At 39.0% G+C, this 20,645-nt stretch overlaps 1 protein-coding gene across 4 annotated transcripts in view; it reads left to right on the top strand.

Moving 5' to 3' along the window:
* DCLK1 (doublecortin like kinase 1) overlaps positions 1-20,645 on the top strand; it is a 554,864-nt gene that overhangs the window by 439,189 nt on the left and 95,030 nt on the right. For 3 of the 4 annotated variants that reach the window (XM_019524465.1, XM_019524467.1, XM_019524466.1), the window contains 2 exons: positions 13,395-13,479; positions 19,804-19,912. In XM_019524465.1, the coding sequence (XP_019380010.1) occupies positions 13,395-13,479; positions 19,804-19,912 (194 nt within the window). Of the gene's footprint in view, positions 1-1,223; positions 1,936-13,394; positions 13,480-19,803; positions 19,913-20,645 lie in introns of those variants that run through there. The other variant, XM_019524468.1, reaches the window with a different exon arrangement.

Genomic DNA, 20,645 nt, shown 5'->3' with positions numbered 1-20,645 from the left:
ATATGGCTGGGATATGTGCAAAATTCCAGATGCTGCATGCACTTATTGCAACCCCAAACATGCATGGCTTTTGAACTTTGCAAGGCATGCCCTTATATATTCCTTTCTCTTAAAATCACAGTTTTTAGGAATCTTTTTAAATTACTCTTTCAGTGGGAAAAACTATGGAGCAACCCTAATGCTTCTGATTCCATCAATCTTTTGTTTTTGTATGTTCAGCAAGGTCTGTCTAGTTGTCCTAGTTCTAGTATTTTTTTAATTACATTATAAGCTCAGAGGAGTCCTATTGTCTTCATAGTATCAAAGCAGATGTGTGTGTCAAATTAGGTGTGTTATACGGCAAGCCACATGGGGAACCAGCATTCATTTCCTAGCTTTCTAAACCAATGTGTATGCTTAATTCAGCTCTAGCCTATACCTTCCTGCTTGGTGAACTTTTTCTTCCATTTTCTTGTATATCTATAGAAAGAGATTGTGTTATGTAAATTGAATGAGGCTACCCATTATACTCCAACACCTCTGGCATTTGAGGATTATCTGATCAGTGAAAGGATGCTTAAGAGTAGGTGTCGAAAAATAGAAGTAGAGATGCTCACATTCTCTTTCTCTCTGCTGACATGAGCTCGTTGCTTGGCTACCATCAGAAAGAGCCAGTGACTAGGGGATTTTACATGCTGTCTTTTTACAAAAAAAAAAGTGAAAAAGAAGCACCATTGTCAGATAGTACTATTCATGCAGCTGCAGTACTGAGTGGGATCTAACGGTCTTGGGATCTAATATTGCTGGACCCATGCTATGTGACCAGTGGGTTTCATATCATGATTACCTTATACTGTAAGGTAAGCATTTACTTTTCTATTGCTACTTGAGAAAGAAACAAAAGGGAAATATATTCAGTTTATAAAGATAGAGTTGACATTGTCAACTCCACAAACAGATAGGAGGTTTTTCCAAGTAGGCAGATATTGTCTAGTAGTTGCCATTTAAATATTTTATATTGATAAAATTAAGGTTTATTAAGTTGCTAAGTCTTTGCTGATTTCAGACCAATGACATTAAGTTAACCCAAGAATATGAATATATGTATATATACACACATGTACACGCACACATGCACACACACACACACACCTCTTCTGGTCCACAAAGCAGAGAATGTAGGACAGTTGCAGTGCAACAAACTGAACACAGTAAACAAATCTATACTGCCCTTCATCTTACAGGACCTGTACCGCCCACTTTCTTCGGATGATTTGGATTCAGTAGGAGACTCAGTGTAAAAGAAAAATGGAACATTGTGTATGGTTTGTGATTTGGTGAAGATTTAACATTTTTCTAAGAGATTAGTTTCTCTAATTTATGGTAACAGTGAATCACACAAAAGAGTTTTGCATATTTAAATTGTAAAAACAAAAAGCCAAATTAATATATGTGCTTATATGCACATACATATTATATTATGAGTTTAAAACTTTCTTTTTGATGCAGGAATTTAGGGGGAGGCATTTAAATGCTTTGCTCAAAAATGAATACAGTTTATAGGAGAATAAAGACTGGATTAAGTGAATAGGCCATAGCCTTTTTTACCTTCTAAAGTAGTCATTGTATGCTCACAGTTTATAACATGAGTATTATGGTATGAACAGACAGTTTTTGTTTTTATTTTTATTTTTTTGCTTTGATAATGAATAGCCCAACCTGATAGAAAAAAATTAACATATCAGATATACTTCTCCATTCTGCCTAATATGAGCATTCACAACTATTTTCTAACATTTTTAAATAATGTTTAATCTAAAAATAGAAAATAAGAAATTGTGTATGGTTTCTAACTGAAAAATACTTTTAAAAAAGTATTCACAGTAGCTTTGCTGTACTGCAGTTCGCTTAAAAAAGGAGACTTCACAGGCAGCATGAATATTACACTATTACACAGAGAAGTACATATTAACAAAAACTTCTATTTAGATGGAAAATAGGTATTTTGGCAAGCACTTGAGACGCACACTGTCACCTTTTTGTAAACACCTAATTGATCAAAGAAATGTGTGTTTCTCACTCTTCTTAAAAGTACGAAAACCTTTCTTAGTCTAACACACAGAAAATGTGTTCTGTACCTTTTTCAAAGAGGCCTTTTAAAAAGGAAAAATCTTTAAATATGTTGGGAATGTGAATCACTCTTAAAGTTTTAATTTCTCTGTTTCATTATTATCTGTTGATAATGATATACGTGGTCATTTTGTACAACATTAATATGCAAAACTCATTTAGTGTTAAAGTAGGTCTTGCATTATAACCAGTTATTTAACATACATATACTAATTCTGTTTGTTTTCTGCTGCTTTATTGCAAAAATAGTAGTGAATTGCTTTGATTTGCATATTTTCAGTATTTCTGGCTCTGTTAAATTTCAATCTAATATTTATTTGTTGTATTTAAGCCATAGTTCAGAGATCATTCATATTTAGTGATTAATTTTACTTCTAGTATTTAAGATGTTAATGATTTAAGACAGGAAATCAGTGTGAAATGTACACTCAGTAAACATAATCTACGCAAGTGATATTTTGAGCTCAGATATAAGATCTTAAAAGATCAAGAAAATTTCCTTAAATAGGCAGGCTTTCTTTTAAGCTGCCATACTTACTTTTAAAAGTAGTTCTATTTTATACTTACACTGATTTGCCCCTAATAAAATGGTGCAACTAAAGAATGTTGGTACATAATATTATGGTTTACGATTTGGCTTGTTACCATTTTGTTTCCAGAGAATATTCAAAACCTAACAAAAAGAAAAGGGCAGCAGAATACAAGACTTACCTTATGGATACTCAGTACTTGGTTATGGTATCTTTCAGGGAGAAAGAGACGGATCTGTCAGGTTTATTGAAGCAATTAGATCATTCCATTTTGAAAACCGTGTTTCACAGTACCTGCTTCAGACTTCAGATTTAAAAGTGTTTCCTACAAGAATTAAGAGACCCCCTTCTGAGATGAAAGGCTGTCCTGTTTTACCTAAAAGAACCAACAGCTGTGAAGTTGCTTGTGCTTGTTCCTGTTATAGGTAGGTTTTTGTAAAATGCATTACTTAATTCAGAGGAGACCATAATAGTTGATGGTGTGCTGGAATCAGTTGCCAAACAGCAAATAAAGCTATGAAAGAGTTAACAAAGTAGCCACTGGCTCTCTGAGATTGGTTTTGTCTGTAAAGAAAATAAATTCCCAGAATTTTAACTTTCCTGCCTTCCGTCTTACGGGCTAGGCATGGTTATAGAAGTCCACTACGTATTGTGTATTCCACACTGAGCATAGAAATTACTGGTGAACATAAATTCCATGGGTTTGCTTAGTTATGGAGGGGAAGATGGATATTATACTAATAATCAGTGTCATAGCCAGGTTTCCATCTAGATTGTTTCAAGGGACACGCTAGTCCCTAACATTTAATCATTTCAACATATGACTTTTATTAAGGGGCTTTACAGGGACAATTAATTTCAGGCTTGAAAGTCCCTTAGAGTTTGAAAAGGCCCACCATATATAGACTTAGAGATCCCCTGTTACGTAGAGTGTAATTCCATTATATGTGAGGAGAAATTAAATATTTCTTTGGAGCAAGACCATAAGGTTTTAGTTTATTGATGGAACTGAAATGTTATTAAGCTGGTCCTGTAGCCTTGCTTGCTTCTAGCTCAGCTTTTACTTTGTCACTTAGCTTTGCCAACTTTATTAAATAGCAGAGTAGTTTAAGGATCTTTGTAGTGTTTGGACCTTTTACATCTTGCCTGATGCTGCATAATTTTGCCTACGATAAGCAGAGTATAATGTGGTTGCAAGTCCTGTATAAATTGTGAATGCTTTGCTTCCCTAGAACTTTGTGGATTCTTACAAATATTTCCCTAATGGTTTCTGCAAATTTCCCTTTTTTTAAGCAACAAGCAGTTCAAATGTGAAGCGCAGGGTATATATAAGCCAAATGGTTTTGAAATCCATGTACAGTCTTGTCAGATTTCTCGCTCCTTTAAATGAATATATGAAAAAAATGTATTTGTGGGAGAGGTTCACCTGGCTTAAAATGTTATAGCTATAAAAAGTTATATAAAGTCAATAGAGCTTGGGCAGTTTACAGTGCCTGAGCATCTTCCCCTACAAACTTTATATGATGCTAAAAGTTCTCATTTACACTTCACGGATGGACCTGGGTCTGCTTTTTTTTATGTTAGTGGCAAAACCACCACTGACTTCACTGAGTGCAGTATTGGGCATTATGCATGAATATTTACTTAGGCAACCTGGTCAATAATGGTAACATTAAGAATGGTAATATTTTGACATATTTGGCCTTGATCCCCGCATGAAGCATGTTGTTCTGCACTGTAATTAAATCACATTATGTTGGAATATTTTTAAAGGAAATCTTGAAGCTGTAGTTAACGCCCACCACCATAATGTGAAAAAGTTGGATTGCAAAACTATAGTCATTCAAGAGCAGTAAATTGTATCTGGTTATTTTAGCCCTTTGTACCTTTTTAATATGGCATATGTGGCTGTAAAATGTATACAGGTGTGGGGGTATTAATATAAATATGCATATGTCATTGTGTATATATGTGTGAGTGTATTTTAAGAAAGGATATACAGTGTTAAAAAGTCTTAAAGAGCATATGGTTTGAGAATGGAGTGCTATAAAAAAAAACTTGAAAAAATAGCAGTACTTGCTTCTGCAGCTATATCTTTTACACTCCCCAGTGAACTTTATATAGCATGGTATGTCACGGAAGATGTCCTCCAGCTCTAAATTTTAAAATTAATTGGCAGAACTATTGGAAACAATCTTTAAATGCACCCAAATTTGTTATTTTATCCAACAAGAAATTGAAGATTCAAGAAATAGACAAACTTGAAGAGGCTACATTTACTTCACTACTCTCTGAATACACATATTTGGTTACCGTGCTTTTCCTTGGTGTCCACATTTTAAACAAGCAAATACATCAAGTTTGTGCTTAATCTAAATTTAGATTTGTGTTTGCTTGTTCATAACAAAATCCTGTTCCCAAATATACTTTATTTTAAAAAACAGCCTCTGCCACAGTCTGGAATTGCTTTGCTTGCAGATACAGACATCTGTGAGTAAAGCTATTCAAAATGTTTGGTATCTCACTACAATAGCAGCAGACCCTTGCTTTCTGACCAGAGAATGTTCTGAGATATGCCTTTTGTGGTAACATGGTTGGAAGGGCTTGCTTTACCAATTTTACTCTGGACTTGCATTTTCAGAGTTCCTGAGTGCCCGTAGCTTCCAAATGAAGTCAATATGTATATAAAAATATATGTGTGTATACACATTTTATATAAAAGCTAGCTATATATATACACAGTGTGCACATACATATTTATATGGATTCTGATGTCTGTATTCGTGCATGTTGGTTAAATTCCTATTTGTTTTAGTTATCTGGCAGCAGCAAAGTATGAAAATTGATATACTGTGTTCAATGTGTACCCCTCTGATGTACAGAGATAATGGGGGTAATTAGTTGTGGTTTTCCCTGTATGTGATTATTTGGTTTTCTGTCTTCAGTAAAAAAGGAGCGAACACTGTTTCAACTAAGGCCCTTATATTTTGCTCATTGCACCACTGTAAATATTGACACATTCACCAAATATGTTTAGGACTTTATAAGTTCTGCAATATAGTTCTGCATTTTTTCTAAAGGAAAGTGCTTGGCTATTTTCTTTTCCAAGTTAGCAGTTTCTTACGAATGTGTTTCAGGAAACCAGAAGACACTGTTGATTTACTAGCAAAACCTGTAAAACTTACAAAGATAAATGATGAGGAACATGTTTGGGGGGGGGGGGTTCCAAGTAATCAGCAAAAGTAAATCACCCTCATTTGTGCCATTGTTACATCACACTGTTTGAATTGTGTTTCATATTTGACCATGTCATATTGGTTGCAGTTCACTTGTTCTGCTAGATTTAACATTATCCTAGGTAATTGTAAGTTATCTAATAAATGTATAAAAATACACAATGTTCTGTGACTTTATTTTGGAAATGTGAATAATAGGCTTTAAAAAAGTGCTTGGAGTTGACATTGATGTACATTTTGGATCAGCATTTTTCTTTTAATCGTTATCATAGTGTAAACATTTGGGATTCATAGTTCCTAATGGGTTCCTCTAAATACAGGAATGCATTCTATAGCTTATTTAATTTAATTCTGGGTTCTACTGCATAGATGTAATGGGTCCTCTAAGGAAGAAGTTTGTTTCTAATGGGTCTTTGGAGACAGTCAATTTACCTGCCTAGAATTACTTAAGGGTGAATTTGTGAGTGTGCAACAGGGAATAGATTTAAAGTATGAAGTGAGAAATTAGTGTACTGTATCCTAAGAAGTGTATCAGCTTCTGCTGTCAACTGAGCTGTAGTAGCACTCCTTTTAAGTCACGTTATTATTAGGAAAATGTGCCTGTAAAATCTAAGCATATTGAACTGTACGTACTGTATTTTAAAAATAAATACCTTGTTTCCCCAGAATATTTTTGCCCTGTTTTCTTTATATTCTGTAGTCCATTTCAGGAGGGAAATTTACCAACAGATGGCATTTCATCCCTTGCTGGTCACTACTGCTTCAGCTCATTGTACTGTACTCTACTGTAAAGGTCTGAGAGAGTGATAATTTTTGCCTAAAAAATTTGCATGCTTGGTTGACATCAAAAATACCCTATAAAGCTGTAGAGCTGTACTGAATGAGTGATTTAAAGGAGGACACAAAGCAACATGGGGCTGCAACACTTATGGGTGTATGGGGAGTTTTGGAGTTCAGCCCAAACAGATAATCTTACAAAATAAACTAACTCAAGTGTTACATTTCTAAGCTAATAAAAGAACAGGAGACACAAAACAGATTTCTGTAGAATTTCTAGTTCATCCATTTAATTAAAAATATTATTTATGTAACATGGTGGGAACATAATTATATATGCAGTAGCATATACAATTTGTTACATAAACACAATGATTAAATATACATATACACATGTATGTACCAAATTCATACTCTAGGAGGTGAACCTATCACAGCTTTACTGTACCCATTCTATCATACTATATCTATACTGTAGATATAATAGAACTGTGCTGGGTTAACTTCCTATAAAATAAATCTGATTAATATTCTTTAAAAAATCTTTTCTCAGGAGATGGCAAAGGTAGCGTGAGAGTAGAGACTTGGATTACTGCTTGGCCCTGAGAGCAATAGTTCATCCAGATCAGGTTCAAGATTCCTGCTTGAATGCCAAATAGGAAACTATTCAGGCCTTAAGTATTGTACTTAACCCACAGACCAATAAAATAATCAGTGCTTACCTAATGTAGTGAGGAGCTGAATGTAAGGACCTAGAGTACAGTATTTCAGTTTGACAGATTTAGTTCTTTTAATCAACTCAATATTCCTTCAAATTCTTTGCCTCCTATGTGTTACTCTCTCAAAAAAAAGAACAAATTGGTTTTCTAAATGACACACATCTAGGTTATTCCTTGCGTTGTCTGAACTGATCTCTTTACTGTGCTGCAATGTATCTTGAAAGGCATACAGAAAACTGAAGCTCTTTGAGCAGGATCTCATTTAACTCCTGTGCTTAAGGATACTGCACAAAATGTACAATTAGGGAGCAGCCAGGCTTTCAGACATTCATTCTTCCTTTCCTCTAGATGAAGGAAGTTTGTTAATAAATGGTAGACCTCAGGTGTCAGTTTGGGGTGGAGTCCAAATTTGAAAAGAAAAGAATTGCATTGTTTCTCCTCCTTCACGTTGGATTCCATTGGCTTCTGTTCTTTCAGCACAAAGATTGTGATTTTGATATTTTTCTGTTAAATAATTTTTTATCATGCCTGATGGTTTACTTGAGAATTTTTTTCCCCTCTCAGCTGTCACAGGCTAAAAATATAACAAATGAAACAAAGAAAAATCCAGAACATTTTACACTGACTAGAGGGGGCAATGGGAAATGGGCTTCGTCATGATCTTCAGCTTCTTGATGACCAAGATCTTACTCATGCTCTTAGGCTGAATAATAAATTAAACTGGATTCCACCTTTGAAACTGTTGGCAAGCTGGTATTGTTTATTTTACTTTGTTTCTGAATATATTGCCCTCTGTTCAGCCTTTGAAAAACTTTCCTATTCTTGAAATATTTCTGGTTTTTACCTGATTCTCCATTTATTTGTTTTACATCAGTGGAATTATCTTTAAATCTTATGTCTACAGTGTTCTATTGCCTTTATTCTGCCATTAATTATGATTGTGGTTAGACTATAAAAAATATTCCCTAGTTAAGTGTACACATTCTTGCTAAGGTAATTTCTAACAGGACCAAGGGGAAATATTGTATAGGAAAGGATGTGGACATGATTGGAAAATTTGCCTTTTAGATTTTTGTGGATCTCTGTTGAATGTATCCATATTTATTGATGAACAAATCTATAACCCTCTCCCTTACCATATTTATGAAATCCTGGCTAATTTTTAAGAATAGCAAATGACATATTTATTGCTATATTTCTTAGCAGCGAATATTTAAAGAGATGTAATATTCCATTGTCATGTGCTCATTACTGTACCCACCTACATTTCGTTTACTAGTTTTACTCTTTGTTTTATTAATACCCTTTTAAAGAACAAAATTCTACATGAGATCCAAACTCAGCTTTACACCTGTGTGGGTTTCTGTTACTCACGTTTCATCCAGATGCTTCCTTCATTCTAGAAAAATACAAAGGAAACTATTGTCAAGGGACTTAGTGGACTCTACATGCACTAATAAAGGGTTTGAGAGTTTTGGAAAATGTAATCCAATGTTCAGTTTTCAAGATTCAGGAATCTGACGTGCATTAATCAGCTTCCTAGGCATACTTGTTAAGAGTTTCCTTTCCTAAGTGCCTGATACCAATAATTCACAAAAGTAATTCCCTCTGTTGGGCTGAAGTGTGATTTAAGATTAATTTAGGGGACACTGTCTTCAGGAAGATGAAAATCTTAAAATTTATCATATATATTTTCCACCACATCTTCTTTAGTGAATCAAGGAGAAATGTCAGTTGAGGGTACACACTTTAAATATTTACAAAACAGTTGCTAAAGAAATCTCTCAGTAAGATGGTTGAAACTCTATAGGACTAATCTTCCCATTCACATCAGTGAGAAGTGTGGTATGTTGGCCATGTGTTATGTGAACCTGAATAGGATGTGAAATACCTACACCAAAGACCTGATCTTTTTATGCCATTGCTTTTATGTAGATGTGTCATAAAAACAGCCAGGTGCCAGCAACCTGTACAACTGGTCCCTGTTAAATCTGTTCTGAGGTGATGACATTTCAAGTTCCTCAACTTCTCTTAAAATTAAAACAGCTAATTACATTACGGCCTGTGGGTTGAAACAATTTTGCTCTCACTGGTGTGGTTTTTTTTCCTCCTAATAACCCTAATGGGGTTTACAGCTGTGTGAACTGCAGTGTGTGGAACAAGCTGCATCAGGATTGGCAAACCAACTGGAAGAAACACTAAAACCCTCAAGAGACATGAGGCCCAGGGGCTCAGAGGACTCCCAACTCGGTGGGAAGAAAAAGCTAATTAATGTTTAAATGAACTGAGTGTCTTTCTAACTTACATAATGATAGATGGATAGATAGAGATAAAAGCCTTTGTATAGTTCCAAACAACTGAATAATAATGGGAAAACTATTATGTGCCACTCTTAGTAACCTTAGGCAGATTAGCAAGTGAGACTGGCAGTGTATGAGGAGTGTCACTAACTGGCAAACAATTCCTGCTTTTAATTTTTTTAATCTAGTCTTCTAAGAAATCCCTCCTATTTTTAACTGTTGCATAAAGGGCATGTTTCCTTCATGTTTTTGGAGTACAGTAGTTTTAAAAGTCTTAATAAGTATTTTCATTAACACGCTTAGTAACAAGTCCCTCCCTGCCATTGAGAAGTCCTTGCTTTTATGCACACAGATCTACTAAAGTGAGTGGGTGTTTTGCACACAGACATGTTGTAATATATATAGTTGTAATGCTCCATTAGGGTGCCCTGTCTTCACTACTGTACATGGTACACTGAGAGGAGAGACTGAGGCTTTTAAAAACAGATCTAGAATTAAACTGTTTTCTCTAAAATTCACAGACACAAAACGTTCATATCTGGTGACTAGAGTTATGCTTCTAATGCCATATTCAAACTTTACACCATTTAAGTAAGTACTTAAGCGTATACATAACCTCAAAATATGTGTAGCTCATTGGGACTATATGTGTACTCAGGCACATACTTAAATTTTAAAGTGACCTGATTTTCAGAAGGACCAAGAACCCACAAATCTCAGCAAAGTCAGTGGTAGCTCAGCATCCTTGAAAACTCAGGTGTTTAGATGTGAATCTGAGCCTAAGTGTTGGCAATCAGGTTGAAAAAATCTCAACTGAAATATCACTCTCATTCCCACTCTAGGACTAAAAGCTATGGTGTTAACAATCTGTGGAGAGATAATTAAAATGCTAAAGGAAGAAGTTGTGGTGGGTAATCAGTAATGTATGAAGTACCATCTGGTGAAAAAATAGTCTTGCCATTTAAAATCAAAAAAACTGTATGCAGAAATGATTTGGTAATCTGAAAATCCAGCACTTCCAGTGATCTTGTTGTATTACAACTCTACATTTTTTAAAGATCCATTTTGTGTATCTGAACATAGTCTGCTTAAAAATGAGGGAGATGAAGAAAGCAATGCTAATTTTCTTGGTTAGTCATAGGAAAGTTAAGAGAAGCACCAGAATTAATAGTGAAAGCAATTTACTACATGTTCTTCTAGCAGAGGTCAAAGAAAATGTTTTCCCTAATAATCATTATGCCCTGCCCTGAGAATTTATGGGGTTTGCCTCTTACTTTTATTGTCATTTGCAAATATTTCCGCAGTAAGTTTTCATATAATATCTAGCAGAGATTAAAAATAGATAACACTTTTGTGTAAACATGTCCTAATCCTCCAGTAAGGGCAGTAATGCCTCAGCAAACTGTGTCAGTCAGTTGGTGCCCATTTCTGTCAATAAGAGGCAGTTAATATAATCCAAAAACTGATAAGTGAAATTTTAATTCTAGTCAAAGCCCAGAAGAAATGATCACATGGATGACAATAGTGAACTTGTGGGCTAGGGACATACATTACACATAAACCAGTTTAAGTGATCAGAAACTGGTTTAAACCTGTAACAGAACAGATGTTCAGTGCACATAAACTAGTTTGAAAATGGCTGAAACCAGTTTGAGATAAACCTGGTTGAATGTAGTATCAGATTTAACTGATTTGGGTCAAACCAGTTTATGCAATGTCTGCCCCAGACCCCTTGCTGGTTTAAGTTAAACCAGATGCCCCCAGCATCCCGGCATGCACTCTGGGCTGGGTGGGGCTCTCTGCCCCACAGCAGAGCTGGCCCCTCCCCTCTGCTCCCTGGCTGGAGCTTGGCAGAGACAGGGGCCTGGCTTTCCCCTGCTCTCTCCCTCCCCTCCCTCCTAAGCAGGGGTCCCCTCTGCCTTACACAGACACCTCCCAGCATTAGCTAGCAGACCACACGCTGGCTATGGTCTGTCCTGTGGCACACAGGACAAAGGCAGAATCAACAGGTAGCTGGTAATGTCTCTCTGTTGTTTTCTTAATAGGGTGATAAACACTGAGTTGGGGGTGATAAACATTGTGTTATCAATTCCCTGCTGGGCTGGGCAGAAGGAGAGGGGGCTGGGGGGGGCAATCCCTAATCAGAGCATCTTGCTGGGGCCTGACCATGCTCCCCCTCCTCCTCCCCACCCCCTCTCAGCACTGTGGAAGGGAAGTAAGGACTGCTGTAGCACCCTCTGGCTTCTAGAATGAGTCACTTCAGACATGTGCCTACATTTCTGGGATGTCTGTGTAGTTACAAACTGATTCAGCCAAGCCAAGTTAGACTAACCTGCAAAGACTGAATCAATTCAGGCTCAGGCTTTTTGAATGTTTGTCCCTAGCCATGGTAACGAAAAGTTAAATACAGACATAAAATGTCTTAGCAGGCATTGAATGTGCAAATTACCAGGCTTATTTAAAGATAGGCCGAATTCAGCTTTTGTGTAAATTCACTGACCTCAGTCTAATATGAGAGAAGTTAAAAGCTTGCCTGCAAGTTCAAATAAACTCCAGCATCCTGGATATTTTCTGACTCTGATAATTGCATCCTGCCTAGCTCCATACTCCACTGAAATTTTAACTGGCTACAACACTGTTAGTCGCTTCCTGCCCTAAAGAGCTGCTCTGTTCCACCTTGAAGTGATTTTTATTTCAGTGTTGCACAAAATGATTCCATGACTGTATATTCAGCTAAGTTTGTGTAATCTATTAATTGCTAACAGAATGCCCCATACCTAGCAATTACAAAGAAAGATATAGTCCAGTCCCTGTCCCTGTGGGATTGTTATATAGGTTATGCTTAGTACAGTCTAGATCTTTGAGATACAAAACTCGGAGGGAAACTACAAACAATGCAGCACTTAGGAACTCACAGTTTGAAAAACATAAGATCAATTCTGAAAATCTAAGGAAATACTTTTTTATGGCTGCAAGTTTAAATTGCTGCTATTTCCTTTGTAACCTTTTCAGCTCGCAACAAGGAGTAAACTGCAGGGTGGGAGAATCCTGAAGAAATCCTAAAAGCTGTAGACTTGTAGATGGTATTTCTGTTGCTGGGACTTCATTTAATCATTAGTGGGAGATGCAGCATGAGATAAGATGTCTTGCTTTTCTAGAAAACAACCATATATATGGTAATGTCGATATTTCATTTTTCTCCCTGTACAAATGAAATGTGCCTGTCTGCTTTAAAACCTACTGGGGAGATTTTTGCCAAATGGATATTTCCAAGAGAGAAAGAGATCTGGTTGTAACAAAACACATTTTTGAGTCATAATTAACATTTCATTTTTGGTGGAAGCTGGACTAATGATAATGAGAACCAACTATTAGCCACTTCCTGCTAGTAGAGAACGTACCCGGTTGGTGACTTTTCATATATCAATTCCAAAATGTGCACCAAACATAGAACCATTTTACACCTGTTTTTCAATGTAAAGTCCCTAGGATCTCAGCTGCAAATGAAATAACAAAAACTGCAGTTTAAAGGGGACCCAAAAGCATTTCATGAGCAGAAAAATCTTTTGTCAGATACCCTGTAGGCCTTTTCAAGGGAGTCAATGGATGTTTCACATGGAAGGCACTCCCCTCCCCTGTGGGATTTCTGCCAAGTAAAATCATGCTGCAATACTGGTGAGCCTTAACAATCATCTATCTTCATTTATCTTTCTGCATTTCCAGAGCTCCCAACACAGTGGCTCCTCTACCTCATTAGCAAGCACCAAAGTTTGCAGCTCCATGGATGAAAATGATGGACCTGGAGAAGGTAAAAGAGATCCTAGAAGGATGACACTTCCAAACACCAGAATAATAATAGCACAGTGTTTGTATACAAAATGAGTTGCTATTTCTCCAAAAAAAGATGGGAAGCATTGCAAGTTAGAAGAGTCACCAGTTTTATTGAACAGGTTTAAGCAGTGAGTCCATACCAGCCACAATCAGGTTTGCCCTGAATCCAAAATGGACATATTTCAGTGTTTTCAGTTGCAATGTTTCTACAGATCTCCACAGACTTCCCAGTAGCAGTGGATTCTTGAAGATTTTGAAAGGCCACCAGTACATTATGAGTCAGTGAATGGAAGGACTAATTGAATTACTTCCTCTTGTCCATGTCTGTGCTGGGCACAATATTAGTTCAAACAGAAATTGCTTAGTCTGAAAAGCTTGTCTGTTCAGTCCAGATTTCAGGGTACAGCAAAAGAATTTTAAGAGGCCTTTTTGTGTGTGAATGCAAAAAGGAAAGGAAGTCAAATTCTATTACCACAATGGCCTCTGTTGGTCTTAAAATTAATTAAATGTAGCCCTGCTGAGTTCCACCAAAATTTTGCCCTTGATTTTAATAGTCAGGATTTCACTCAAATTGCTTTAGAAGAATACTAGGGCATTAAACTGGTTTTATTCTTGACAAGGAATAAATGTCTCTCCTAAGGCCTGAGCTGTTTTACAATATGTATTTATAGAGTTTTCAGGTGATGGTATGATAGTGGGTATTTGTTGTTATAAATTATTTGCAGTCTCCTTAGCTCAGGAAGTATTAAACACCATACCCGGAGTTTACTTATTCCCCTAGCACATAGGATATTGTCATTTTTATCATGGCAGTAACATTGGGTTCTCTCCATCCACCCCACTGAGGTTTTGAATCTCTCGTGAACACTTCATCATAAATAAGGGATTAAGAGTGGATGCTGTAGACAAGCCTGGAACACCCCATCTAGTAAACTTGCCATTTAGAGTGTGTCTGTGGATCTGAGTGGAGTGCATTCAGGCCTGCTATGGTACAGACATGCCATGAGAGTTCTAGTTACAAACCAGCATCCATTATGCTCTACAGACAGAATGAAGAGATGGTCCCTGCCCCAAAGAGTGCTAGACCTTTCTGGCACAGTACCAAGTATTAGTTGCACCAACAATTATTACAAAACCCTAAGTAAAATAGTTTGACCTAAGTCCAAGTGCTCATTTCCCCTACTCTCAGAGGGTGTTGCCAGCCTGCTCTGTAGTTCTCCACCAAGCTGTTTTAGTCTGTGAATAGATGTTTCATTTGAGAGAGTCCTGACTGAGTGTTTGACCTAGATCAAAACAGGTGTAGTTCAGTCACTTAGGCTAAGCACAGACAGCCAAAAAGAGCAATTAAATCTTAACAGGTTAGTCTAAGCTGCATAGACTGAACCAATAAGCAAGTGAACAGGTATTCACTTTTGATTCTGGAAATATGACCACATGCCTGCTGTGGCCCAGGCCAGAAGCTGGACAACACTAGAGTATACCTCTGCTTGGCTGGAGCAGACAGCTTGAGCCAAGGCTTACTCACCCACCTGGGAGGGAGGTGTGCTGGGAGATTCAAAGCATCCTGGCATGCTGGAGGACTGTGGGTTTACTTGAACCTGGACGGGATCTGGGACAGAAGTTCAATAAACTGTTTTAACCTAAATCAGTTAAGTCTGATACTACATCCATCTAGGTTTATCTTAAACCAGTTTCAGGCACATGGAAAGTGATTTATGTGCACTGAACTTCTGTTATGTTACAGATTGGAACCAGTTTCTGATCACTTATACCACTTTATGTGTAACTTCTGTTCCTAGGCTTAGGCTCATAGCCTAACCCACTTGGATTGCAACTCCTCTGCCAGTAGGTGGTGAACAAGAGCACATACTTTTGGCCAGTTTTGTCCCTGAAATGGCTCACAGAAGCCCTGCAGACACACATCACCACATTCTGGGAAAAAGCTTTAGCACATCTTATCCCACATTAGAAGGACTTGAAGTGGGACCGTGGGCATGTACTTCTGCAGGGTCCTGCAACAAAAGGCTTTTTTCCCCCAGAACCAATTCAACGTGGATTTACAGCCTCAGTCCATCAGAATCAGTTGCTCATCAGGCTGTCACCTGACCTCTTCCCAGCTGGTTCCTCTCCTTCTGGCCCAAATACCTTGTTTTGCAGGAGGCTTCACCTTAAAGAGGCAGACCAACCTATTGCACTCATTTTACTTACATCACCTCTCACCTGTACCCACCTATGCAGGTACATAATTTAGAAATACATCTATAAAAAATGAAAAACAAACTGAAAAATAAAAGGAATCAAAGGACTTGATAAAACAGAGAGAAGATGAAGTTTAAAGCAATAAACAGTCAAATGTAAAAACTAAAAAACACTTCTAGAATACCAGGGAGATCAAGTGCTAAAATGATCTAGGCCCATTTGCCCACCTGCGCATGAGAAAATGATAGGAACCTTAAGCTTCAATTGGTCCATATAGCTAAGGACAGAAGTTGCACATAAACTGGTTTAAGTGATTAGAAACTGGTTTGAACCTGTAACAGAACATAAGTTCAGTGTACATAAACCAGTTTCAACATGACCAAAACTGGTTTGAGATAAACCTGGTTGAATGTAGTATCAGACTTAACTAATAGAGCTCAAACTGGTTTATAGAACTTCTGCCCCAGACCCATTCCTAATTTAAATTAAATCAGAGTCCCCCAGCATCCCCTGCAGCCCAGGGCAGGGCTATGCTCTCTGCTCCAATGGAACAGGGCTGGCCCCACCCCTCTGCTCCCTAGCCAGAGCGGAACTGAATGGTGGCATGGCCAAATGCCAACCCCCTTAAAGTAAAAGGGGCAGGGAAGAGGCTTATTCCCCCCTCCCTCCCCTGTTCCACCATCATGAACCTGCCAGGCATTTCTCCGCTTGCTGCTCCAGCAACAGGGGCATGGCCAGCCCCAGAAGTAGCCTCAGTTGAACTGGCCAGGGAGGGGGTTTAAGTCCCTGTCCCACTGGCACATACCCAAGCTAGGGTCCACCTGGCACTCCCCTCCCTCACAGTTGGGGTGGTGCCAGAGGCCAGCCAGCATGGCCCCTGAGGGTTTATTCCCCCCTACAACCCTTCCGCCTCCAGGGAACCACAGCCAGGGGCTGCCAGTCCTGACTGCCACCACTGCCAATTGCTGCCTGTGTGGGGCAAGTGGTGAAATAAGTTCCTTCCCTGCCTCATCTGCCAGATGCTGGAGGGAGGGGGAAATGGTCCCTTCCCTGCCCCCCCACCTAAGGGGGCCATGCCGGCCAGCCTCTGGCTACGCCCCTGCCCCTGCGCCTTGATGGGGGAAGCAGTAGCTGTCATGGTTTCCCAGGAGTGCAAGCCTCTTCCTGGTGGCGGGGCTGCACTGCGGGTGGGAGCAGAGTGAGGTGGGATAGGCAGAGCTGCCACAGACTGTGTGGAGCAAGCAGTGGTACCAGGGCTCAGAAGGGTGGCCATAGTCCCCCATGCTTCCCCTAGCATACTGCCACTGCTTGCCTTGCACAGTCTAGGGCAGCTGTCACCACCCGGCCCACCCCACCCTGCTCCCATCGACAGCGTAGCCCCTGCCAGGTATAGGCTTGCACTCCCGGGAAACCATGACAGGGTGCTGCCTCCGACAGGATGCTGCCTCCAACAGGGTCCCCGTCCCCTTGCCACTCCAGCAGCAAGAGCAGGGGCATGGTCAGAAGCCAGCCAGCATGGCCCCCTTAGGTGAGGGAGCAGGGACGGAGGTTATTCTGCCACTCACCCCACACAGGGAGCTATCAGTGGCTGCTGGAGGTGGCAGAACCTGGCTGAAGTCCCAAGGGGCAGAGGGGGGAACAAACCCTCTCCCTGCCCTCTCAGCTTCAGGGGCCATGTCAGCCGGCCTCTGGCCACACCCCTGTCCCCACCACTGGAACAGCGAGGGGAAAGCACCAGGAGGACCCTAGCTTGGGTCCATGCTGGTGGGACACTGAGAAGGGAATTAAACCCCATCCCTGGCCAGTTCACTTGAGGCTGCTGTCAAGGCTAGCCATGCCTACCCCTCTCCCCCCACCTCACACAGTTTCCCTGCAACCGAGGGTTGCTCTAGCACCCCCAGGCATCTGACCTGAGCCACTGCAGGCATGTGCTTACATTTCCTGTATATCTATTCACTTGCAAATTGGTTCGATCTAGGCAAGTTAGACTAACCTTCAAGGATTGAATCAATTCAGGTTGTGGCTTTTTGAATGTCTGTTCCTAGCCAAAGAGACTGAACTACCCCTTGCTCATGACCACGTTTCAAGATCTTCATTGCCACAGGGAATACCCCATAATATTTCTTCTGTTTAATTTTCTATTTTATTTCCATAAATTTGAGTATCAACGGGGAAGTGAACGTTTTGCTTACCTGTAAATTGAGCTACTCCTTGCTTAGATGAGTTTAGACTCTCACATAGACTAAACAGTTCCGATATGCATTAGAAAACCGTGTGCCAGTGCCACAGCCTGTTGATAATGTCTCAGGATGAGATAATTGGTATGAAGCGGATGGATTTGATTTTAAAATAAAAGCAATGATTAACTGAAATCTATATAAATTAGTTACTTTTATAATCCCCTTAATCTTTAAAAGTTCCCTGGAAGCCACTGTCTCTTAACAACCTCTTTCTGCAATGAAAGTATAGAGCACTGGCTGTCAGCCTCCAACACACGTTCCACAAAAGGCTTGGGCAGTCTGTGTGTGTGGCATGTAGCAGATCAGGGAGGAGACAAGCATCACAGTGGCAGATAGAGCAGGAAGCAGAAAACAGGACAACAGGTGGGGCAGGGAGTATAGGGAAGGAAACAGAAAGTAGAGCAACGGATTGGGGAAGGAGCACAGAACAAAAAGCAAAGAAACAGATCAGACAAGAGAAGAGGTTTGGAGTGGCACTTGGTGGACGAAGGGAGTAGTGCTAGTTTGTGGCATCCCTGCCAAAAGGGTTGGCCCACACTGGTTTAGAGAATGGCCAAGATATTTACCAAAATGCCCTCAATCTCCTTGCAAGAGATGGTATTTTAGTAGCTCCTCCATACTATGTCTACAAGGGAATGTTTCTTTCATGTAAAGCTACTTTACTGAGAAGTATGGGAATCACTTTGGGCTTCAACAAGTAAATGACAGCCACAGAACATGGGATTGTGGAAGTTCTACAAACACACTGGATCTGGCACATGCTTCCTTCTTGTGTCCTTCCTTAGAGATGAATATTCTTGCCACATGCCAAGGGTGAAGGTAGGACAGCTAAGGGGCAGTGTACAGTCTGATCCTTTTAATTCTAACACACGTTACCTGAGAAAAACAACTCTGTACCATTTATAATTTAAGGCAAAACATGCCTTCTGTCCCCTCTCCCCCACAAAGTGCAGCACTCTATCTGAAACACAAGATTACAGCAAACGAACATCTTTCATGCCAAGAACTCATATTTTTTACTCTGTTGTGTGAAATCCAATTAAAATTTACTGCTGTTAAAATGTAAATTTAAGAGTCACATCTGTAAGAGTCTTTGTAGATATTAGTCACTACTTCCTACTTTTATGTGGTATAGTTGTGATTAGTGTAAGCTGAAGTGTATGGCCTCAGCTTTTGGAAGCATTATTAGCTACTGATAAACTGCTCTTTTGAAAACATTTCAAGAGTTGTGGTGCATTTGTGTGTGCCAAAATAGCTGAAGCTACAAATGTTTTCTGTGCTTAGGCACAATGTGTAATGCAACTATACCTAGACATCTGGTGCCCAGGTTGCATATGAAGGTGAGATTATTGAGAACATTTGTTTAAAAATTAAGTATTTAATATTGAGGGAAAATAGCACTTAGCACATGAAGAATTTTATGGATGTCTCAGTTTACAGGATGTAATAAAGCAAGTGCTTGAGTGTTGGACTTCTTTGGTACGTATATTTAATCATGCTTTGTCATGAAGTTCCAACTCTATCTAAGGCTGGACTGCGCTTGTGCAGATCACAAAGACATTTTAACAATAAAGAATGCAGTTTCTTTATTATGCTGTGAGCTTGTTGCAGTGACAGCTGTAACTCATGTAAAACTTAAATGTCTGTAAGTCTAGAGCCTGTGGAGGTTTTATTTTTCATCATTTTATCTGTGTGAACCTGTTGAGTATATACAGTGTCAGCAGCATAGTTTTGCTGCACAGTAAATGAGATATTGATTCTGAATGGTTTCCAGTCTCCTAGACCATAGACTAAACTGCATGTTATGTGCAACATCTGTGTTTCCTTCACTACCAATAAAAATGTATTAATGATTCTTTCAGAAGTGTTGGAGGAAGGCTTCCAGGTTCCAGCATCAATAGCAGAGAGATATAAAGTTGGAAGGACTATAGGGGATGGAAATTTTGCTATTGTAAAGGAGTGTATAGAAAGGTGAGATGGATTATTTGCTTATTACTGTAAAAGCAATCATTAATGTTATGCTCTTCCTAGATCATATCTTTATTTGCAGACTGTGGGACATGTGGAATAAGGTAATGTCTCAACTCCAGATGTAAAAAAATGGAAAAAGTAGTCTAATAACTTCTGCTATGAAAGTTTTTCCCTTCCTAGGTTCAGCATAATTCTACCATTTTTTCACCTAAATCTTCCTTGTTTTACTAAAATAATGTTTTGAAAACTATTTTCTTGCTATCTATTTTTGAAGTTTCTCTTTTGTACTGGTCAGAACAGACTTCAGTACAGTTCAGGCCTGTTGCAAGAATATTTTGTAGATGAAAATTATATACACAAAATTGGTATGTATGTAGAGGGCAGGGGAGAGATGCATCTTTTAGATTAAGTTAAATTAGGGATACATAAGATTTCACAAGCAAGAGCTCACTTCATCACCTGCAGCAGATGCTCTGGCCTGCCTTTTGCCTGACTTCAGAGTAACACAGTTAACTACCTCATACAGGCATTAGGGGTGTGCAAACAGGCCCTATTCTATTTGGATTCGGCCCAAATCAGGGGGAGTGATTTGATTCATTGATTCAGATCACTGTCCCTGATTTGATTTGGCCAAATCTGAATCTGAAGATTTGATGCTGATTCAGAGAATCAGCGATTCAGACATAGACACAGCTTTAGATGTTTTTTCAACATACCTCGAGGTACCAGTGTG

Source organism: Gavialis gangeticus, unplaced genomic scaffold (genome assembly GCF_001723915.1).
Source record: "Gavialis gangeticus isolate Ggan-Ray unplaced genomic scaffold, GavGan_comp1, whole genome shotgun sequence".
Lineage (NCBI taxonomy): Eukaryota > Metazoa > Chordata > Crocodylia > Gavialidae > Gavialis > Gavialis gangeticus.
The sequence above is the reverse complement of the archived record's forward strand: the minus strand, read 5'-3'. Positions and strand labels throughout refer to the sequence as shown.